Genomic DNA, 24,235 nt, shown 5'->3' with positions numbered 1-24,235 from the left:
GAGGTCTCCTGTGAGGAGCAAGAGGTCCCAGCCCCACACTAGACCACTAAGCACAGGGTTCCAGTGCTGGGAAATAAAGTTCCCATAACTTCAGGCTGTAAAAACCAGCGGGGAATATGGCTGAGTGGCACATTCTTGCAAGAAGGATTTTACAGTGTAGAAAGCAGAAGCAGGCTTTCTATACAGAAAAGTGACACAGAGGCTGCTGGAATCCCAGGCAGTTCCTTATAAAGGGCCCATTCACGGACTTACTTGGACTCACTCCCTCTGAGCTCCAGCACTGGGGCAGAAGCTTGAAAGGATCCAGAGACATATGGGGAGGAACTAAATTATCTGGCATCAAGGCCAGAACTGGGGACAGCTTTCTCCCAGACAAAAGTACTGGTAGAGGTCATTGTTCTTTTGCTGAGACCTCCCTGCCACAGTGCTGACAGGCAGTCACCATATCTGAGTCTCCATCAACCTGATCTACATGTTCTCCTGGCCCTGGTTACTCCCTGAGACCCCACTCCACCCAATATGTACCCCACCTAAACTATTTGCAGTGGCTTTTTCCATATGAATGGCCATCCTAGCTCAGGCTTCAGACTTTTCTAAAATCTCTCAAACAAACAGCAGTTGGCCTCAGTGTGCCCTGCATCTCTCAATAAGTGGGCCCAGGCTTGGCATTAGCAGCAGCCTGCCTTGGTTCACAGCTTGGCCTCTCCCAGGCACCTCCAAGCACAACACTAGTAGCAGCCATCTGCAGATCACTCTGTGGCTTATGCTAGGTGGTCCCAGGCATGGCATAGGCAGTAGCTGACTTTGCACCTCTCAGGAGGCCCCAGAATCAGTACACCCAATGGTCAGCTTCAGGCTGCTGCTAGGGGCATTGCTGGCATTCACACCCTAGCACCCATAATGTACAACTAACCAGCAGTCTTACTCAAGTGCAATGGAAAAGCAGGAAATCTGGAGCCCAGTGATCTGGCTGTGAACTTTGGCAAGGGTCTTAAGCTAACTGAGGCTCAGTTTTCTCATCTAAAAATGCAGGTAACAACAATGTCAACCTCATAGAGTTAATAACTACATGTGATAATGTTAAAGTGTATACCGCCTGGAACATATCAATGATATTATTCATTCTGCACTTGGAGAATTATTAGCAGAAATCTTTCTCTTCCACCACCTTTTCCATCCCAACCTGCCCACCCTCTTTCTCTCATTCTGACTTGCAGTCAATGTTCTATATTACCATGAGCAAGTCATTTCACTTCTCCATGCCTTTATTTCCTCATTTGTAAAGCAGAGTTAAAATCATCTGCTTTGCTCACCTTTTTCAGGGGCCTTTTAGGTGATAATAGAGATTGTCGACTTGAAAGTGATACCCTCAGGTCACTTGCACTTATTGACTAGGTGTTGCTCCTAGAAACCATGAAGCACAGACTGTATCTAGGAATTATCTAGGGAGAGAACACAGTCAGTAGGGTCCCAAGCCCAGTCATGATGGGGGCAATGGAAACTAGCAACTTGCCCACAACACCCTCCAAAAGGCTTTCACAAAGGTCTCTTATCTGCTGAGTTTACATCTGCTCTAACAGAAACTGGGAATCAAGGCAACCCATTTGCTAAGCACAATCCCAGCCCTCAGATGGACCAGCAATGGAGCTGACTGTGGTTGTTTTGTTGATGATCTAAAGAAGGTCTTAAGAAGTTTCCTCCACCAATGTCCCTTCCAGCTTTGCAAAGGATTCCCTTGGTGGCCACCAGTCACAGAAGAACAGGAGGCACTCTTACCCCTCAGCTCATCCAGCACGCCCAATGTATTAGTCATGTGGGGTACCACAAAAAAAGAACTCCACTCAGGCCAAATGAGTCAGAATCAGGGTGGACAATAGGTAGCTGAAAAGTTTCATGGGTCTGAGTTAGCCCAATCTTCCAACTTGTTTATGGAAACTAGTGTAGTCAAATCTATGTCCATGCCACTCACATATTATTGATAGAGAAACTGAGACTCAGAAGGAGAAATGATTTGTTCAAGTCTCCATTGATTAATGAGGGGGAAAAATTAAGGCATAAACCCAGGCTTCCCTGATTCCAGAATCCCTGTGAATTTCAAATGGATGTAATAAGACACCCCAGAAAGTGTTGCTCCAGAAGATCCCAAAGCAAACCTTTCTTCTTTCTTCCATGAGCAGCCCATGGTAGAGTATTCAATTTCTATAAGCTATCAACTCCCCTCCCAGGTGGTTCTCTTGATAATTTGATTTATTTTGGCTTTGTTTGACTCATGAGGTCCTGGAGGCCACCAAGCTTCTTTGCTAGTCTGGGAAGGGGCCCCAGCCCTCGAATTGTGTCTGTGGCAGCACTGTCCACAACACTTTCAAGCAGCTGCTATTTCAGGCCTTCTGGCTTTGACATGGCAATTAGGTGGAACTCAAGAAAGCCCACCATCAGGTGTCAGACACCCTTGCTTATCAGGGGCCAAAGACAAGAATCTAGATTAGAGAAACCAAAGCCATTAGCACAATCACCTTCTCCTGGTTGATGGCCCAGGTATGGCTTCTTGATGATCAAAGGAAGGACATGATCCCAAGGTGACTGGGTTATTACTATGGTACACCTCTGGTGCCTACCAGATGAGATGCCCTCCAATAAGGGGCAGAAGCCACGTGCTCCCCACTCAGCCCCATGGCTGAATAGGTGAGGCAAGCAGCTGCCTGGCCAGCCTCTCATCTCTGTCCATAGCCTGGTGAAGGATGCCATTCCTATAGCTTGCCTGAAAGACCCACCATGAGACACATCCTTTTGATGGGGCCATCAGTAGGAGGTTCACCTCCTTGCTGCCTCTATTTCTCTTTAAGGAAAAAGCCAGAAACTATGGGACACAGGCATGCTGCTATGAAAAAAAACACACACAAGAATGCACTTTAGTGACTGGGGCGGGGGGTCCCTCTTGAACCCAGTTTATTAGCATTCAGCAAAATAAGTATATGTTGTTACAAACAGGAAGTTCATAAAGATATCCAGATGTCAGTGAGAATTAGGATTGGAGAGGTCACAATCCAAGTGACTCCGTGATGTCTCAGGAATAGAGAAGGGGAAGCTAGGGCACATCTAGGGGCCATGCTCCCCTTTCTGCACTGTGAGGGGAAGACCTCTTATACCTGGGGGTGGGATTTACTGCAGTTCCTAATTTCTCCCCTCTGTCCCCCAGCCATTTTATTTAACATGAGCTAAATATACATTCCTGGTTTCTTCCCTCCCACCCCACCCCAGTATACAGCAGGGAAAATAAGCACCAATAGTAAACAGGAATAATTAAAGCCCCGCCTCTCAGTAAGCCCAACCTTTATACATATACATGCCATGTGAACTTTCTTCTTTGGAGTGACTATAGGATAAAAAAGTGGGGATCAGGCCAGTAAGCCATCACCCTGACAGTCACTATTTCCCAAAGTACCATCCATGTCTGAGCTGGAGGAGGGCAGGGGAACAGGAATGGTGGTAAGGGGAGAGATTCCCCCAAAGCAGCATGAGGGGTCAAGCAGGTCCCCAATGTCTCTTCTGGGTGAACGTCCCAATCAACTGAGCTCCTGGTAAGTCCTATGCAAGGGTTTCCTCAATAAGATGGCTAATTCTTGATGCTTCAAACATCACTGCCATCTGTCTCCCCCAACTTCTTGTGGAGACAGGATGTGGTTGAAACCCTCTGCCCTCCCCAATGAGTGGAGAATATTCTTGTCCCCAAAATGTTCCTTTGGAGAAATTCAACATGACAAACAGTACAACATGGGCACTCTGGTTTCAAAACAAAAGCACAGAGCATAAAGAGTAAAAAAGAGAGAGTGAGGCAAAACATGAGTACTTTTAGGTCTACAAAGAGGAAAGGGGCAGGGTCCAAAAGGAAAAAAATAAAATAAAATAAAGCCATAAAACAACACGCATGGTTCCACATGCCTGGCATTTGTCTTAGTACCTGGGCATCTTCTGTTGCCCCTATCATGGAAGGAGGTGATGAATAGTGCGATGCATCAGGGCTGGGGAGAGGGGGAGAGTGAGGGCTCTGGGCAGTTGAGATGCCAGCCCTCTGCACAAGCAGCAGCAATTTTTGTGTCATCATTGTTTTGTTTAAAACTGTAAACAGCACCGCTTAAAAATAAATCAGAAAAGAACGACTGATAAACATTGTTTTCCATGATTAAAAATGCAAATAATACAAAAATAGATAATTGACTTTTGAATATATATATATATATATATATATATATATATATATATATATACATATATATACATATACATATACATATATATTAAAAACAACTTGAAAGCAACATAGACATGGGTAAACTTGAAGTCTCCCTGCTAATCCCCTCATGCCTCCCTCTAGCAATTGGGTCTGGCCGAGGGCAGGTTGGGTGGTGGCATTGGCAAGGGTGGGTAAGTCGCTGGCAACAGGATATGGGAAAATATACCCTGCATGTGAGAAGCTACCTTCCTCCTTGGTATAGCACAGAGGAGGGAGACTAGTGTTGACCAAAGCCTTTGGCCCAGGAGACTCATGAACTGGTTGGGCAGAGCAGACCCTATCTGGGCACTAAGGCAGGGCTTCCTCAAAGTGCTAAAGCACTGAGAAACTGACGGCCCTGGAGAGGCCTCCTAGGTGGCCTTGTCTATCCAGTCACTGGTCCCCAATGGACCAGTCTCTTTTGGGAATTATCACGATCAGAGCTATCTGGCACTAAATAAGCCTGCTGGGTAGAGAGATGAGGGCAGCCACCTCCACTCAAGTCATATCTTCCCTTGAAGTCTCATCCAAAAGCAGTATCCCAAGACCTTGCAATGCAGACACGGTGTTTGTCTGGTCACAACCTAAGTATGGACTTGACATTGACACCTATATTCAGGGCATATTTGGTGTCAGCCAACAAGCACCTGGGAAGGGGCCTGGAGCTTGGCTGGCTCTCCCAGTGTCACCCTGCACTGCCATCACATGTCCCTAGCAGGTCTTTCTTCCTCTTCAACCTGCAGCTGGGATTTGGCCAGGAACTACTTAGACCCAGAATGAGATTCTAGAGGAGTCTGCTTCTGTAGCCATGACCTCTAACTTCCCCACTTCTTGTAGTGAGGATCCTATCCCTGGGCTGGCCAGGACAGTGAAAAAACTTGCAGGCAGCAATGTCCAAACCATAAGCTGCTACTTAGTCCTAGACCCCACTCTGTGGTATGCAAACTTCCAAAGCCCAGAAAAGTATGCCTGGGCTATGATTGCTCCCATCAGAGGCAGCACCTCTTGCTGCCCTCTTGTCACTGAGGGCAACTCTCAGCCCCTGGCTAAATGCTGAGCACCTAATTTTTCTCTTCCCAGATAGGCTGATGGCCCATTGAGTTCTGGAGGCTGGTGATGGCTCTATTACCTGCTGTGGCTGCCACAGTCCACATCCAGTCAAGAGCTTGAGCTGCCCTGAAGCACAAGCAGAGACAGAGAAGGCAAGTGGTGGGTTTTCCCCTATTGTAAAGGCATTTGGTGAGTGTTTACTTCCTGCCAAACAGTCAGGTCAATTTCAGCCCCATCTTCCTAGGGAAACTTTGGTGAAAGGACAGGTTGGAATTTGGGCACTTCTCTGCTGGAATGCTGTGCTTGGTGTGAGGAGGGCCTTCCTCACCCTATTTCACTCTCCAGCTCCATAACTGATACATTTCTTCATGATGCAAAGTCAGCCTAGAGAGCTGGTCTGGGTCCCTTGCGTGGTAGTGTTTAATGCCATGCAAACTTATGTGATGCTTCTAAGGGTATAGCTACTACCAGCCAAGCCTGATTTGTGGGGAGAGGCACTGGGCCAACCCCAATCTGAGAAATGGTGATAAAGACCAGTACAAACATATCTCCTGGCAAAGGAGCAATTTGTGCAAAGTCACCTTTGGGACTGGAGGGGGGAAGGCAATGGCATCTATTCCCAAGCCAAATTACCATCTCAGGAGCCCTGTTGACCTCTTCTCCTAACAGGCAAGGAAATGGGGAGGGGTAAGTGCAAGAACAGGAGTGGCCAAGGGAGGAGCAAGGATCATAATTTGGGTCAACACATCCAGATAAAATATGTTCCATATGCTATTTCCAATAAAGAACTTTAAAAGGAACCCTCTCATATTGGTGATTGAGAGGCTGAGCCTGGTAAGATTAGCCTGTTGCAATGTCTTCCTGGCAGGACTTTTCCCCACCAGTATTTCTAAGTTAGTTTAACATTAGAATTGTGGGGATGCAGGAGAAAAGAGGGTGTCATTCATTCCATAAAAGGCTGCAACTGCCATCTAAATGAGCATCCTGAAGCTTGGCAGAGTGAGGGCAAATCAGTCTTTCCTATAAGAAGGCTGGTCCTTTGATGATGCTAAGGACTTAGATAATTGGAAAATGAAAATTCTTGAGTCCAGAACAACAGCCTAGATGTCTTTGTTATCCTCTCTTGGGAGTGCTGTCCGGAGCCTCTTTACAGCATATAAATGAATGGGTGTGCAAGGCATAAGGAACTTTTTGTGTTTTGTGGGGGAAGCAATTTTCCCTTCTAAGAAGCTGGATTGCCTTGAGCTCTGCAAAATCTGAAATCCTCTTTCCCACTGGCTGGGACAAATGGACCTCCATTTCCTATCCTTCCCCTGGAACCTGCAAAAACCCTAACTCCTATAGCCAAGCCTAATTTAAGCTGCTTCTCTTCTCATATCTCAATTAAAATAATGTATTCTTTGTGATGAAATTATGAAAATTTCCTTTGGAGGAAAAAAAAGAACCAAAATTTAAAAGCACCTGCAACTTTGGAAGTCACAAGCTTAAGAGAAGAAAAAGAAAAAAATCCTATCATTCCAGAGCTCAAAACTTATAGCAGTGTCTATAATAGAAGCCCTATTTTGTCTTCTGTTTGCAACTGGATTAATTTGATCACTCCATTAAGGGGATTAGCATTTTTTTCTTCATCCCAAGCTATTGGCAGGCCAGATTTAAAGGCCCCATCTGGTTATGATGCCAAAGTCCACAGCAGTAAGCAGTGAAATATATGCTACATGATCCTTTCTAAGGACAGCTAGCTGGGACAAATAGTTTATAGTCATTTGATATAATAGTGGCAGCTATGCCAAGACAGGATGGAGTGGGGGTGGAGAGGGTCTGTACCATAATTTCACATTGCTAACAGCAAACAAGCCCCCTGTCCCCACATAGAAGGCAGTGCAAACCTGGCTGTTCATCATTCACTGGGTAGTGGGGTGGCAGGGGGCACTAAGGGTTCAGCCTCTGTCAAGGATGCATGCTATATATAAACTCACTAACTTGGCAACTGGAATAGGCACAAAATTACAGCATCCCAAACCTTACATGGGTCACAAGAAGAAACCCTGAAAGCAAAAATCGGAGCACAGCAGCAGCACCCTCCTGGGGCAGATATACTGAGCTGAATGTGGCCACACATGGCAGAAGAGGGAAGTGGGAAAATGAAGGTGAAAACTCATAGGAGTTTTTCTTGGCCAAAAGGATTTTCAACCCCCACCCTCAAACCCCTCTGCCCAATCCCTGATCCCCATTCCCATGCTCAGGCCCCATGCGCCCACTCCAGAATTGATGATGACTGCTCAGCTAGGTTTCCATTCTGGTGGAGAGGCACAATGCTCAGCCTTCTCCTTTGACAGATCAAGGCTGGAAGCCCCATAGTGAATGGGCTGAGGATGCAGAGGTTCAGGCTGGATCCTGGGCAGCTGAGGGATGCCATGGGTAATGCCCACAGGCTTGACCTGGGGTAGAGGGCTGGAACTGAAGCCTCCAGAACTGGAGGAGTAACTGGGCTCATCAGCAGACAGAAGCTTATCTCGAGGCCTGGCCCTTACACTTTGGGAGGCCTGTGGCTGGAGCTTATAACAAGGGCCCATGGGAAGGGGTAGGTGCGAAGGCCGAGCTAGTTGAGGCCCAGATTCCCCGGCTGCCCTTGACTCTGGCTCTGATACTGACAGCAATACTGACATAGCCACAGGAGGTATGCAACAGGCTGCCTGCCTATATAGAGACTGGCTAGAAGGCCCATCCAACTGGCTGGTACTTATCCAGGCAGGGGCTGTCTCCACTGGGAGAGGACAGGGAGCCCAGGAAGGCCAGTCATAGGCCCCGGGAGGTTCAGTATAGAGGGACAAGGGACTGTCTCTGCCCCATTCTTCCTCGTCTTCTTCATCTGAATCTTCCTGTTGAGCCTGAAGCTCATCGGGGTCCATGTAGCCCTGGGCAAGGTGGGAATTGGATAGTTCCTGCTCCAGGGTCTCTGCAGTATCAAGGGAGCGACTCCTCCTGTTGAGGGCCATGGCAGCAGGTGGGGGTCGTGGGTGCATGCCAGGCAGTCCCAAGTATCGAGGGAGACTACTCACACCCCAGGGCAGACCTTGGTAGAATCGGCTGCTGTAGTTGTTAAAGGCATGTTTCTGGTAGTAGCCCAGTTCAAAAGCTTCCAAAGAGGCTGCAAGGTCCTCATCATTGTGTAATTCAGGATTCTCTTCACATTTGCCTTCCCCATCCCGTTCTACATCAGCAATGTCAAAGGTCACCATGGGGGGCAGCTCAGGGAGGTTTTGAGTAAAGGATGAGTCAGAGTCAGAGCTACAGGACATGCTGGAAAAGAGGTTCCCATTGCTGGTGAACTCCACAAGGGCTTGTGAGAAACTCACGGTGGCATTCCCTTCCTTCTCAACCTCCTCTTCCTCTGGCTCTTCAGGGGGTGAATAAGTAGGGTAGGCCCTCCTGGGAGATCCTCCAAAATTTGCTTCTTGCATGTCTGGCTCAAACATAGCATCACTCTGGAAGAGCTGCATCAGGCAGGTACTTTGATCTTTCTTGGAGCAGGTTCCCTCAAAACGCTTCTCCAGAGGACGGAAGTCCCTCCAGTCTGGCTCGCTGCTTGCAGTGGTAGGGAAAGCTGATGTGGTTCCTCGGTGTGAAGTCTGAGAAGCCCCTGATGCCCCTACCACCAGGCCCATCACTGATGGGCCTAAAGGTCTCATCTGATACTCCATAATGGGCTTCTCTTGCCTTACCTGGAGCTGTCTGACTTGGGCCTCTCGATCACGAGCCTTTCGGGCCTGGGCCTCCCTAGCACAGGCCTCTCGGGCACAAGCCTCCCTAGCATAGGACTCTCGGGCTCGGGCCACTCTCACATGAGCTTCCTGGGTATGGGCTTCTCGGGCATGAGCCTCCCTTGCATGAGTTTCTTGGGTATAGGCCTCCCTGGTGTGTGCCTCCCGGGCCTCTTGGGCTTCGAGCTGCTCCCGCCGAAGTTCCCAATACAACAGCTGCTTCTGTATGGTCACTAGCCGTTCTTCTTCTGTCTCCATTGTCCCAGGTGGCCGAGAAGAAGAAAAGGGCTCAATGTTCAAGAAGGGGTCAAATATCTCAGAGCTGCGACCATGGAGGTCATAAAGGCAGTCATCCCCAGGTGGGGAGTTCTCAAGACTATCATCTGGCTCATAGAATTCATAGAGGGCATCTCCACTGTAGCTGTCTCGGGGCAGGCAATCCCTGCGGATAAGCCCCAGAGCCTCCCCTGAGTCATCCTCAAATCCAGGTGTGGTTGAATCATAATATCCCTCATCACTATTGGGGGCAGATTCTTGCTGGTCACTCTGAGGAGTCAAAAGGTCTCCAGGAGCTAGGCAAGGATAAGACCGAACTGGGTCAAACAGCATGTAGCCCTGGTGGCCTGGTGAAATGGTGGGATGGTAGCCCAGATTCATATTGGGTCTTGGGTACATCTGAGCACTTGCCCACAGATATTCTAAGTCATCATCTTCTGCTTTGACTTCTTCTTCCTCCTCCTCTAATTCAACATCCTCTTCCTCCTCTTCTTCCTCATCATCATCATCTGGCAAGGCCATCTCCTCCCCACCTCCTTGATAGGTAACCAGGCAAGAACTTCGCTTGGTCCCATCTCGGTTGGCCCTCTGGCCTCCAGAGGCCATGCTGTCTGTCATACTGTCCATGTCCTGCTCTGCTATGATGTCACCACAACCTGTCAGTGAGTCAAAACTTTTAAGGGATGTGACATCTCCAAAGAAGAGGCTCAGTTGGTCCCCAACAGGGCCATTGAGTAGATTTATATCCCCTACCAGCACCTTCTCCCCTGTTTCTGAGCTCTGAGGCTCTTCTGGGACACTTGCTTCAGGGGCAGGCTTGGACTCCAAGAGATCTGAGGCACAGACCCCCATGGGATGCTCTGGATTTTTACAGGTTGTCTTCTCAGTGGCTGCTGGAGAAAGCTCTGATGCTGAATAAACTTTTGGTCCAGGGGCATCTTGGGGTTTGGAATTTTCCTTTCTTGGGTCTTGAAGGGTTTCCTCAGCATGGGACAGAAGGGCTGAGCTCACGTTCTCATGAGGCCTGGCTCTGGCCTCCTCAGGTCCCTTGGCTCCTGGCTCACTTTGCTCAGCACCAGAGACCTTATTCTTCCGGTGACGGCGAATACTGCTGAAAAAACCTTTCAGGCCTTTCTTTGGCTTGGTCACAGAGGAAACCTTTTCAACCCCAGCTTTCTCTATGGCTCCAGCCACAGACATCTTGCATTTGGAACCTGTCTCCAAAGCCCCATGGGCACTCTGAGAACTGGGAAGTTGGCAGGGTGACTCAGGCAAAGGTAAGGAGAGGCCAGTTCCTTCACTGACAATGTCTTCTTGGCTACGGGCTGCTTCACTCAAGCCATCATGGGTCCTGCTCTTGCTAATACCCTTCTTGGAGCTGCTTTTCCCAGAACCTTTGCTCCGTCCCCCTCCAAAGAAACTAGGCAGGGTACAGATGCCCTTCTTGCCACCAAAGAGTTTCATGGCAGTTTTCTTTAGCCTACCTGGGCCAGATGAGGGTGGCTCTGACCCTGGCCCTTCTGTTGTCTCAGCTGCCTTGTTCTTGGCTCCTTTCTCTGACCCTTGGCTCTGGGTATCCACAGAGGCTGCTGCTCCCTTGGCCTGAGTAGCTTCATCTTTTCGGGTCTCCATGGTGATGGGGACAACTCAGGTATGTTCAGCTGAAAATGCAGCCTTCTGGCTTCTGGGCCTTATTATAACATCATCAGTCAGGAAGCATCATAGTTGGGCCTGGAAGAGATGAGAAAGATAAAAACAGAGACACAGTATTGGTGAGCAAGCATCCAGGCAGAGTTTGTTTTTACAGGTGTCTGTGGTTTCAGACTTGAGTGGCACCAGAAAGAAAGAGAAAATGCAGGGAAAAACTTAATGCACTCCATGTGCTTGGCTTGCTGCCCCAACCTCCTCTGGGCCTCAAGACAGCAAAGCCCTACAGTGAGCAACAGGCAGTCATCACCCCTACCCTCTTTCACTGAGCAGGGGAACTGCAGATGTGAGAAAGGCCCAGTGGTGCTAGTGGATGTGGGAGGAGTTATCAAAGGGAGTATGTTAGGGAGAGGCAGAAAAGGCAAGAGGTAGGTCAGCTCTGATGACATAGAATTTTTGAAAATCATCTGGGAAAAATAGCTCATTGAGTCCTCACTGAGCTCTGTGCAGTCCAGGCATCGAGTTCACATTAGCCCAGACTCTCACTGACATTTTTCCTGGGGCAGGAAAGACAAGTATACCTGAAGTTTCACCTTGTCTTTGCAGGCTCCCTAAACTGCTGGCAGGACCATGCTCCATGACCTTCAGAAACCCAGAGTAGGAGCCTCACAGACTCACATTCCAGAACTGCAATCCAGGATCTGCTAAGAATGCATGGTGGCCTTGAAACAAGGAATTCTCTGGGCTTCAGTATCCTCTTCCCAAGAAGCCTAGCAATACGGCCCCCATAGTGGTTATCTGTGGGGTAGGTCTAGGTCAGATTCTATTGACTGTCCTGCTGGGAAGAGATTTTAATATGGCCCTTAGTCAATGGAACCCCAAATTCTACTTTAGAACCATGAGGCAGACTATTTCTTCTCTACTCTTCTCATTATTTTGGCCCCCATGTAGCTCTTCCATGTATAAAGGGAACTCCTTGAAGGCACAACTCCATATGAGTCATGTTCCTGGCCTGGGAATCAGGCTCCAAACATGTATTTAAATAAGTAAACCTAGTGCAAGGCACAACTTTCTGGTCTAGGCTCACAATCCTCCAAACGTCCAAATTCTAGAGATGGAATAAAAAGAAGGGGAAAAACCTACCACCTACCCCTAGCTACAACACACGTTGCCCCTCCAGGACTGATGTATTCACTCCAGTCACTACAGCTGGCCAGTGGCTGGATCAGTGAGCAGTCTGCTAAAACCCAGTAACCCTTCCCTGAAAAGTCCCTCACCACTATGTCCCTCCTCTGTAAGTAGCCGTTAGCAGACAGGGAGCCACGATAAGGGAAGAGAGGCAGAACAGCTGCTGGGAGCCAGAGAGAAAGGTAAGCACCACTTGAAGTAGAAGCAGCTGTCTAACACATCATCCCTGTGATCGATTGCTACCATAATAAGAGTCATGCATTCACCTCCAGTGGGAGACAGTGGACCAGCACTGGGGGTGGAGAGAGCCTCTGACCTCATTAGAGGACCCCTCCTGGAGCCTTGATCCTGTTTGGCAAACACTAATTTTGTACCTTGAGCCTTGCTTGGCTTGATTTGAATCATCAGTGTGATCAGGCTTCCATCAGGGGCACTCTGAAGAACTGAATACTAAACTTGGAGCAAGATAATGTCTGGCTATGCAGAAAATAAAAGAGAAAAAAAATTCATCTGATACCCTCTCTGCAGAAATTTGTATTGCCATCTGCTCAGGTTAGGGTATTTTTCCTGTGTGACATATTTTTACGTGACATTGTTCCAGTTTAATCCTGCAACTGAAAGCCCCAGTACATAGTGCAGCCCCCATCCTGCAATACATAATCATACATACACACACAATGACCCAAGAGACCTGACCCCAGGGTCTGATGGGTGTAGGGGCCCTATCATATATTTGACCCCCCTATTTCCCAAAGCAAAACCATCTGTTTTACCTCAGCCCTGAAATTACTGTCATTATGGTGTGGGCATGAGAGATGGGGTGGCAATAGTGCAGTTGTTTGTGAAACTGTATTCCCCTTTGTGGAATTCATGAAACAAACCTCTACTAACATTGGTAAGTGATAGACATTGAGCACAGTAATGCAAGGCGAGACAAGAAGGGGGAACCCCTAGCCCTTGCTTTTGGGAAATTCCTATGCAAACTGGTAGAGAAATCTATATGTAACAATCTGAAAGCACAGCATGATACAGGCCTTAAGGAAAAGTCCTTATTATTTCTTAAGCTTTGGTGGAAGGTTATCATTCTTCATACCTTGTTATCATATCCCAGGATAAATTTGAAAGGCAAAAAGACAGACCCTGGGCTCAGAAAAGCTACACTGAAGAGAAGACATTCAATCTGAGTAGAAATGGCAGTGATTTAGGGGGAGATATGGGGGAGACTAGTAAGTTTGAATTGGCATCAAGGAAGACCACAGGCCAAGTGAAAAATAGTATGGGCCTAGATTTCCTTGTGAATCAAAGGCTGAATTGTCCTGCTGGGTTTAGGGCCATGGGGCAGTCCCTTTGACCTTCTGCTGCCCTTATTGCTGTGCTCCATTGGGGTAGAGGCCAGCCCACTGTTCTCTATATTGTCCTCTTCCCTGCCACGGGCATCTGTAGTATGTTTTGAAAGTAACCATGGGCCACAGACTGGTGTCCAGGCAATGCTAGGGGATCCTGAATAGGCCAAGGCAACCTCTGTGAAGTGGAGATCAAACCAGCTCTCCTATCTATCCCCCCTCATCTACCCAGTCCACTGCAGTGGTGTGGGGGTTAAATGGGATAATGGACACCAAAAGCACTTTGTAAACTGTAAAGTACAGTGCAAATGAGAAAGACCGGCATTTCTGTTATTATTACCACCTTCCTGGTCAGGGCCCAGTTACTTAGGAAGTAGCAGACCATGTGTAAAAGGCCACTCCTTTGGGAGAGTCATTTACTGAAGGGAGCCTGAGGGACCACCTATCTTGGCCCTCACTGAAGAGGAACCAGGTGTGAGGGGATTTTAAAGACGTGTCTAGATTTATACAAAGTCCTCTCCTAAGGGCAGTTTTTAAAACCCTGTGATTGTATAGTGGGAATGAGTGAACTAGGCAGGATTGTGTCCTGGGACTGAGATTCTCACCCTCTAGCTTCAGGCCTTCTTCCTAAGAGGCCCAAGGCTGTCTTTGCTGGCAAGAGCCAGACTTGAAATTGTGCTATCTCTCATTTCCTTGCCTAGTTCTTCTCAGGGCCATGTACTCCCCATAGCCACTCACAGTGTCTCTGTCTGCTTTCCTCCAAGATAGTAAGACAGTAGGTGGCAGTAATGACTCATAGCTGGTAGCCTCCTAACCCAGCCCCACCTATCCCCTTTGGCTCCTTGCTACTTTCCTTGCTACCCCTCCAGGTCCTAATGCTGTCCCTCAATGGGCTATGCTGTCTTTACTTAGGGCCATAGAGTTCAATGTCCAGGGGAGTGAAGTGGGGCAGAAGGCAACGGGGACAGCAAGAGACAGATTTTGCAGATTCTACAGGCTGGGACTGACTCCCATCTTGGTTCCTGCCAAGAAAGTGGTCCTGCCAAACACAGGGCCTGTAACGCTTAGGTTTTTCAACCTGTGTGGCTGTCTAAATTTCAGGTAGACTGTTGGGTTAAGGGAACCCTCTAAGGCTAGTCTGTGGCCCCAGACAAGAGCTATTTGCTGCAGCTGCTGCTGTCATGGCAGGGAGTGGGCTGTGCCCATCCCTGCTCCCAGGACCAGCTTCAGTCCATTCTGGGACCAGTGGAAGGCTGGCTACTTGCACAGAGCTTCTTCCTTCCCCCTCCTCTCAAAACACAGGCAGGACACCAACCACAAATCTGCCTCAGGGACCCTTCTTGGTGAGGAGGAAATGGCTGCAGCCTTGCACTTTCCAGCCCAGCTTCCTGGGGCCAGCTCAGCCAACTTAGAGAAGGCTGGGTTCAAGGAAGAAATATGTGGATTTATGCAGTAGCTCCAGAGGCATGCCCTCAATAAGCTACCATTCCTCAAAACTCCTCCAAGCAGTTTTCCTGGGGGCAAGCCCACACTGGGCCCACCCTATCATTGTGCATGGAGATGGGCTGAGGAAGGAATGGAGAGGAATGAGGAAGGAATGGAGCCCCGCCACGGCCCTCAACCCCAGAAACTCAGTCAGTTCTGCACTGTAATCAGTTATGCCCGACCTGGGAGAAATCAGCAGGTTCTTTTAGTTTCCTCAACTGAAAAATGAAGCTATTGAGATGTCTACCTCTTAAAGCTATTGTAAAGAACAAAACCAATGTACATTAAGTATCAAATACAATGCATTATATAGCAGAGGTTAAAAAACATAGCAATGAATTTTTAAAATATTTATTCAAATTATAATTGGACAAATTGTAGCATCAAATCTACCTCAGGCAGGGTTGAGTAGGGTGCTTCCCAAGGCTCTGTGGATAAGTCACCAAACCACCTTGGACCTCAGTTCCCCAAATGGTAAATGAGGGCAACCTTACAGGAGGCTTTAGTTTCTCTTTTAGCCGAACTTTAATATTCAGGGACCAAAAAGTAGCCCCCAGTCAGCTACTGGCTAACAACTCTGGATTATCTGGGAATTTGACTAGTCCAGGCCAGAAAGGTCAACAATTCAAACTTAGCTAAAGTACCAATATCAAAGGAAATGCAAATTAACAGATATCCTGCACCCAACTCAGGGTACTTACCAGTTTATAAAGTGCTCCCCACTCCCTCACTCACTATTTGCCCTTCTCAGAAATTCCCCTGATGGGGGATGGTAACTCCTTGTCACAGAGAAAGAAACTGCCTAGGCTTGGAAAAAGATTTGCCTAAGGTCATACAGTGGGATAGTGATAGAGCCACACCAGCTCCCAGGCCCCTTGAGTTCCATCCATGACATTCTGTGCTGGCCCCCAATCAAATGAGAAAGACTGAGAGCAAGGATTGTGCAGGAGCACATCACACAAGAGCCATCATCTCCTCCTCCCCTCTCATTCCTGTCCCAGCCCAGTTGAACCTTTTCTCAGAAACATTTCCAGTTGTCACTGGTTGCCACTGTTTTGGCCCCATCTAGCACATTCCAAAAAGCCTGCTGACCAGAATCCAAGGGCTGCCAACCCAACCAGTGGCCGCTCTCCTCATCAGCAACTCCTCCACGCCCACCCTCACTACCAAACCATGACACATGTTCCTTTACTCCATTTCCCTTGGGAAATAAGCTTGAGGGACCAAAACAAAGGTTCAAACAGAAACCTGCCAACTGGGATAAAGATGCAAAATATGAGCTATTGTTTAAAGAAAATGATCTATGAGAATATATGAAACTTAATCACCCATTTCTAAAGTCCACAGACAAGGTCCACTCTCAAAACATTGCTCAGGGCCTGAAGGAAGGGCTGCCTAGATTGGCACCTTTTGGCAAAGCTGTAAAGGCTGCTGGCAGAGCCCCACCTAAGCTATCCCTGCAATAACCCCTCCACTAATTTTCAGCCTTTCTGTTGAGGGGCACCTCCTCTCAAGAAGGCATCCCACCAACTCTAGAGGCAGCACAGACATCTACTGGACCTCTCTCCCCTGCTCCTACTCATCCACCATCAATCAGTCTCTCAACTGAGTTATTAACATACTCACCCTTGGGTAATTCATTCTGAAAAGCCTCAGTCTGTCCATTCATCTCTTTGGGACGGACCCTCCTTTATCCTGTACTCACTACATCTAGCACAGAACAGGAGCTCAAACAACACTGGTTCAGAAGAATTCCAATTCATCCAAAGTTTGTTAGCCCAGAACTAAAATGCCAGCTTTACCCCTTACAGGCTGTGAGGTTTGAGAAAATGGTCTAACCTCTCTGAGGCTCAAATGCCTTATCTATAAAATGAAGAAAAAGCTACCTATTGTGCAGCGCTGTGGTAAAGATTCAAGATGATAAATGTAAAGGGCAACTGGCTGACTACATACTGAGCAGATGTTCAATAAAAGATCCTGGTGATGGAGCTTCTTGCAGCCACTTTTGGACTCTACCTCCTCAGGTGCTACACCAAGTCCTCTAAAGATGACACAAGCCTTTTAGCTGGTCTCCCTCTGGTCACACTGCATGCCACAAAGTTGAATTCCTACCCCTTGCCTCCCCCTTCTATCTCATCCATCCTGCACACCCTTGCCAGATTCAGTTTCTTATAACCATGATTTTAGCACATCACCCTGCTACTTACCAAATTATTTCACATTGCCTACAAAATTTGGGCCAAACCCCTTTGCCTGACCTTCAGGATTTGCTCTCCCTGCAGCCTCCTCCAGATTTCCTGGCCTTACTCCTCTGCCCCTTAGGCCCAGCCCCCAATACACAGGGGCTTATTCATTCTGGGAGATATGGTCACCCCAATATCACCTCTCCCAAGAAATGGGCTTTCCTAGTGTGTCTTCTTGGTGCCCCAACTTTCTCCTCAAGCTGCTGAGGTTCCCTGCCCAGCTTGCCTGGAACAACAGGAACTCTTCAGGCGACCTACTTGCCACTCCCCTCTCAGGCTCCCAAATCTCCTTAGTGAGGAATGTATCTGAGATGGATGCCTTGCCTGCAGAGTAAGGCTTCCACTACATTAGTACTAACACAGCAATAGTAAGACTGGAGACTAGAGATGGGCACCAACCACCCCCAGCCCCATCCCAATTCAGTTGAAAAACAAGAGAGCAGTTAACCTTAGGCAAACAGATGTGATGAGGCAGCCAAAGGAAGCCTGCAGAGGAGAAAATAGGCCAAGTGAACAATGGAGACCCCTTACTTTCCTATGTATCCACTCCCACGTACAAACCATAAACTATGTGAGAGGCCAGTTAAGGCAACTGAGGCTTGACAGGGGACCAGGATCAGTGTGCTTTGAGGAAGAAGCCTTGAATTAGGGGACAATAGCTTTGTGCTTCTGTGTAAATTGGGCAAATATCTTTTTTGTTCTGGGCCTCAGTTTACCCATCTAGAAACGGAGATTGGGCCAGGGGTCGACTTGCCCCAGGTTTAGTGAGAAGCTGGGGAAAGGGTAGTCCTGTGCCCATGTTTATAGCACCTGCTGAGTCAGGAGGTTTGATTGGGGCATGTGATTTTGGTGGTCTTAAGCTTCTCTGGGAGGCCTGGATCCCTGGCTCGTTGAGCCCAGTCCACCACTTCAAGACCAAGATGCACTGTGGCCCAGCTTTACTTCTCACACCTGTACCCCACAACTCTACCCAACATAATACTCTTTCAAAATTCACTAGGCCTGTCCTGTGAATATTTTATATTTGTCCAGAGAGGAGAGGTACCACAACAGGTACAGTCCAGCCCTCTTCTCCCCCCCACCCCTGAGAAAAGCTGCAGCCCTAATAGGGCAGGCTGAGAAGTGCTGGCTGCAGAAGGGGGCTTAGTATCTGCTTGGAAGCCACAGGGGGGAAACCTGCAGGAAATGAAAGCTCTACAACAAGAAATGCAGATCAAAGGGTCACAAAGACCCCTGCAACACTATCATGCCTGCCTCTTATTCTACCAAGATTCCTTGAGCCATTTTCACCATTTCCCTATTATCCTCTAATCCCAAAAGGGGAGGCTCAGGGGAGCAATGCACTTCTGCAGTGGTCCTGGTTTCCCTCCCTGCCTTGCCAGGGATACACTTACACATACACAGGTTTGAAAAATAAGACCAAGAAAAGGAGATGAAAGGCTCTGTGATTATTTATTCAGAGTACCAAAGTTGGAGGTTGGAGAAATAGTTTAACACATATGAAACCTCCAATGGATTGTTAAGCAGAAGAGCAATGGTGCCAGTTGCCCTCAACTCCACCCCCAACACACACACACACACACCACAGTTTAAGTACAGCATGAGAGGCTCTGATTAGCTCTGAGAACTTCCTGGCAGCAACATGGGTAAGGTGATACAGGAAGGCAATGAAATACCACCTCTGGGAGTTTTACCTTTATCACCTATCTTATCTGCCTGGACAAGATTCGAAGCAGGGGAACTTATGGAATAACACTGGGAATGCCTTCTTCTAGCCTCAAGTAGCCTATTTGTAAGTGAGGGGGCTGGAAGCCCCTTCTTCCTTTTTGGTTTTGTAAGCAAGCCAGTGACCTGCCAGGCTTCTGCTATTCTCCTCCTTCCCTTATTCCCCTGGAGCAGCCAGCTGAGCAGGGCTGTTCCCTCCTCTACTCCCCCACCACACACACACACACACACACACACACACACACACACACACACACACACTTTCTAAGAGTGTACATGTAATAGTTCTTAAGGAATTTTTCACACCTCCACTATGCTAGAAGAGAATCATTGGACTGGCAATATCTTCCAACTACTTCCCTCCCTTTTGAAAGTTTTAACCCCCTTGACAGGCTGCAGACAAAGATCAAGAAGCACAAAAGAGTCATGTTAGGGGAGGAGGGGCTCCCAGATGGGGCCCCCAAGCTAACCCAACACCCCTTCACTCTTGAGGAATGGGTGAGGTGAGGTGAGGTGAGGTGAGGGGTTGGTTAATGAGGTGTGTTTTGAACAGAGGCCATTGGACACAGTGGAATAAAGTGGAAATAGCCACTGCACAGGAAGCAGAAGCCTATCCCCCTATTACTAAATGCTGTGTGACCTTAAGCAAGTCCCAGTTACTTTCCAGGGCTCAGGATTCCCATATGTAAGCACATAAGTCCAAACTGGTACTCCATGAAGGCCTGTATAGTTGGAAGGAAGGAGATCAGCAGAGGCCTGAGGGACACTTAGGCTCCACCCCGTTGGTATGTAGGCTCCAGGCTCTCTCCTTCCCCCTCCCCAACCCCCACAAGGCAGAAGGGAGACTGATATGGTACAACTTCCCTCTAGAGATAGCCAACCCCTCCATTTCTACTTCCAGATCCAAAGGTGGCCTCTTACCTGCCCAACATATGACATGCTTCTAATCTTTGTCTAAGACTCCACACTAAAACCCCAATTTATTATGGCATATTTACACACACACACACACACACACACACACACACACACACACACCAAAACCTCCTAATTCCCCATTCTTTGATGGTCCCTTTCCCCATGATCAGATCCCCATTCAATACCCTGGCATCTGGGAACCCCCACCACCAGGCACCAAATATCTTAGAGTCATACAATCTCAACCAGAAAATACCCAGTCATCTCACTTAGCCTGCTTGCCAGCAACACCCCTCCTATTCCTAATTTTGCTTATACCATTACTCTTTACCTTGCCAAACCCCTCTACTTTCTGGAAGCTTCCTGGGATAATCCTCCTGCATATAAAGATCTTCTATCTCACCATGTTTTGCTTCTAAGCTCATGAGCCAGCATCCGAAAGTATGTGTGGTCTGGGGTCTGGACAGTCCAGATCCTGTGCTTGCTGTTGAAGAGATATATTATGATTTTTCTTCTTATAGTTTCAACCCATACCCCTTCTCTATCCTCATTAGGCATATTCAACAAATACCTGAGCCTTGAGTATCATTTCTCTAATCACTTTCATATGGGTCAGGACAAGTGCAAGTTGGAGTGGTAAAGGTCTTCTTGAAAGCTCTACAAAGAAAGCAAGTCCTTCTGGAGCATTTCTTAACTTCTTTGCATTGCTAAGCTTTGATGGGGTTGTGGCAGAGTTCCAGGTTGCATTTACCCCTCTGAGGGGTTATGAGAGAACTCAAGACAGCCATGTTATCAGAGACAAAGTAGAGGCAGGGAAACTTAATTATAGTTTGCCTACTATTATAATTTGAGCCCCAAAATGCCCAAGAGACTCAGGCAGCTTGGAAGAGAAGTCATCATGGGTTGCAAGAGACAGGCAGGAAAGGCATTGAGAAGGCCCCAGAGCTAGAGCCAGAGAGGAAAGAGAACTTGGACATGTAGGGTGAGTGAGTTTGGGTATGGGGAAGAGAGTTAAATAGGTTGCATATGTTAGGTGGTTGTTGGTTGGAGGCAGGGCTGAGGGCTGGCCCAGCCCTGGGCTGAAGATGCCCAACTGCAAGTGAGGGGGTTTGTGTTGACACTGGTCAGGGTGGGAGGAGATGAGAGTAGTATGGTACCTGCATTACTTGCAGGTGTCAGAAAAGTACCCAGCTGGCCTTCCTCCCAAATGAGGGATTTACTGGGTCTCATTGTCTCCTCTCAAATGGTTCTCCACCCTCAGAGGTTGGTCAAAGGTCCATAAAGAGCCTGCTAAGCTCCTGGATTGCTCCCTCTCTCCTGCTTCTCAGGAAGGCCTAGAGTCATTGCCAGAGGCACACCACCTGCAATGACTGGGCAGTGGAAGAATGAGGGAAAGTGCACTGGGGGTGTGGGCTCTGCTGGAATCACCAGGTTTGGGGTGGGGATTCCAAAAGCTCAGGACCTTCCACCCACCCATACCCACCCAGATGCAGCAGGCTGCTGCAGGGGGAGGCTTTTTTTTTTTTTTTTTTTTGGTGCAGGACAAGATTTACCTTAACCCTGCAGCCCAGGCCAAGAAGAGCCTGGCCAAAAGGAGGCCAGCTCTGCGTGGCCAGTACAGATGCCAACTGGGGAGCCTGGACTGTGGCTGCATGGCAGGCACAGCCCCTCCCTCATGGCCAGGGAGCCTAGGCAAAGTCGGTGGTTACCAATGTCAGAAATGTCTGCAGCAGACAATGACAGTGGCCAGGCGGGCTGAGTATTTTAAGTAACTGTGAAGTTGGAAGGTTTGGCTGCTTCTCTAGATCTCTCACAACACTCAGACAGTGTTTTCCCTACTACAATAATTGCTTGCTCCGCCTCTGACACAGAAACCCCCTCCCAGCATCGTGCTTATCGTTATTTTTGAACAGGGGAGGCTGGAGAGAAAAAAACGAGGCCAGTGCCTACTCCCCCAACCCCCCAGTCCCCAGGGGAGAGGAGGCTCCGCGAAGGAGGAGACTAAAGGGCCTTGCAGTTCTAACCCAAGGACTACCTTGAGCTGCAGCTCTATTCCGAGGTCCAGGGAGAGCCTGATCGTCAGTCTGCTGTTCCGCCTGTCCCCAGGGGCGGGCGCCAGATGTGCCTAAGAGGCCCAAGAGCAGGGGGCACAGCTGGTTAGGGTCGCGAGGCTGAGCTTCTCAAGGGAAGTGGGCAGCTTACAGACCAAACTGAGCTCCCCCAGAGAGGATGCAAACAGTGTAGATACCCCAATCGGACCTAGGCCAGCGAGTCTGCTTGGTCCACAGAGGGAAGAGGGAGGAGATGCGCAGAGAAGGGGAGGGGAGGGGCAGCAGCCGGCTGCTGGAATGAGCGATACCCACGTAACCCAGCTGTTCCACCTAATGTGTTGCAACAAAGCTGCAGAGCTCCGGGCCTACAAAAGCACCTCTGGGGGTGCTGGCTGGCGGCTACCCTCCAGGGACTTGCACGGCAGCACGTGCGGGCCTCCTCCCCGCCTCCCAGAGTGCCTGGAGGCAGGGCCGAGGCTAGCCCGCCCGCCTGCCCGCCCTCTTCCCCCACCCCCCACCTCCTTCCACGGTGGCCCACGTCCAAGGGACTTTGTTCTGGCCCTCACCGGACAGTCCTCAACGCGGATTCCAAAGGGGAGCAGAGAGCGGCCTGGATGCCGACCGGCCCAGCCCTAGAGCTCCTCTCTGGGCGGCCAGACCGGAGCACGCGGGACTGCACCACACCGCGGGCTGGCGGAGCCTCCTGGCTACCCCCACCTCTTACCCAGCCCGGTTCGTTTTCCAAGCCGGTTATTGTCTGCTGCGCCGCCCTGGCCCAGGCTGTATCCTCGGCTGCCGTGGCTGAGAAAGCAGCCACCGCTGCTTCTGCCGCCGCTGTGGCTCCAGCCACCTCCTGCACTGGCTCCCCTTCCCCAGACTCAGGGCAGCTCTCCATGCCCCCCTTCCCCCCAACTCCACAGCCACAGGGTGGGGCGTCCGCGCCCTGATTGGCAGGCGTGTGGTCCAATGGCCAATGTGGGAAGGCGTGCCTTGACCCGCCCACTGTTTTCCTCCCTACCTTTCTCTTTAAATGCAAATAAGCCTGAGCTTGGTGTTGGCTGGGGACTAGGAGAGTGCAGAACCCCTCGCTGGGACTCCTCACTCCCGCCCCCAAGCCAGGCTAGTGGCTGCTTGGGGACTCCGCGAGCTCCTGGTGCCGGTTCAGCCCCAAAAGGGCTCGCTGGAGCCCTGGAGCTCAGTTTCGGTTTTGTATGAGTCTCATTTCCGTGGTCGCAGTGCAATCCTTCTGTGGCGGCCTGGCTGCCAGCAGGCAATTTATTCCAAACCAAGAGACAGGCGGAGAGAGGCGGGTCGAGTGGCTGGGGAGAGCCAGGGGGAACTGCAGAGCCCTTTGGAACCTCGCCAGGCCCAACCTTAAGGCGTAGAGAAGGCCCCGCAGCCCAGGCTTCCAGGCCGCTGAGAGGAGGGACTCACCTGCCAGGAAAGCCAATTGCAGTGCCCGCGCCCCAGCTTCATCCGCCTCTTCGGCACACCAGGGCCTTTAGGGACCATCTAGGCCAACTTCCACCCGTTTATAAAGGGCCTGCTGCTGCCCAAAGTTGGAGAGGTGCATTCCCAAGGTCACCCAACACAACAGCGACAGGGCAGACTTGGAATTCAGAAATCCGGGCCCCTGCCGCCCAGGGCTGCTTTCACTTTTCTTCTCTGGAGAGATCTGTTTTCACAATTTGACCCTCACCTAAATTTCCCACCTTTCACAGAACTAGAGGGGATTCTCAAGGTCTACAGAGGCCCCCCTCAACCTTTTAATGGTAAGCCAGGCTTTGTACAGTTTCCTGTCCCTGGAAAGTCTAGATATTGAAAACAAACAAAAAATCTTGTCTGAGCTTAGACTGGAGGTCTCAAGGCTGACGGCGGACTGAGGAGGCCTGTGGATGTGGCAGGGAGCCAGCCTGAGCTTGGGTCTCTAACTAGCTTGAGGGCTTTATGTGGCATTAGTGCCTACCAGGGCCAGGTGAGCTGAGGCAACAAAAAATCCAGTTCTACTACTAGTTCAAGAATATCCAGAAAGCCCAGCCCTAAAACTCTGTGAATGTCTTAAAACAGACGTTATAAACTTATGAACAATAATAGATACAGAGGCAGAGCTGCCTTAAACTGATTGTCAAACTGCAGCGGGAAGGCCGGGGAGGGTTGGGGGGCAGGAGGGAGGGGGGTAAGAGATCAACCGAAGGACTTGTATGCATGCATATAAGCATAACCAATGGACATAAGACACTGGGGGGTAGGGGAGGCCAGGGGATTGTCAAGGGCGGGG

The 24,235-nt window shown here is 49.2% G+C and overlaps 1 protein-coding gene across 6 annotated transcripts in view; it reads right to left on the bottom strand.

Moving 5' to 3' along the window:
* AMER1 (APC membrane recruitment protein 1) overlaps positions 1 to 23,186 on the bottom strand; it is a 31,376-nt gene extending 8,190 nt beyond the window's left edge. The window contains exons 1-4 of one of the 6 annotated variants that reach the window (XR_004966966.1): positions 22,524 to 23,186; positions 21,942 to 22,031; positions 3,959 to 11,088; positions 2,906 to 3,780 (exon numbers count right to left, since the gene is read on the bottom strand). Coding sequence is in view for 4 of the 6 variants with exons in the window: in XM_036305268.1 (XP_036161161.1) it covers positions 7,600 to 10,989 (3,390 nt within the window). In the remaining 2 variants the exon portion in view is untranslated. Of the gene's footprint in view, positions 1 to 2,905; positions 11,089 to 21,941; positions 22,032 to 22,523 lie in introns of those variants that run through there. The other 5 variants (XR_004966965.1, XM_036305268.1, XM_036305271.1 and 2 more) reach the window with 5 other exon arrangements.
* Between the last annotated feature and the right edge of the window lie 1,049 nt (positions 23,187 to 24,235).

Source organism: Myotis myotis, unplaced genomic scaffold (genome assembly GCF_014108235.1).
Source record: "Myotis myotis isolate mMyoMyo1 unplaced genomic scaffold, mMyoMyo1.p scaffold_m19_p_4, whole genome shotgun sequence".
Taxonomy (NCBI): domain Eukaryota; kingdom Metazoa; phylum Chordata; class Mammalia; order Chiroptera; family Vespertilionidae; genus Myotis; species Myotis myotis.
The sequence above is the reverse complement of the archived record's forward strand: the minus strand, read 5'-3'. Positions and strand labels throughout refer to the sequence as shown.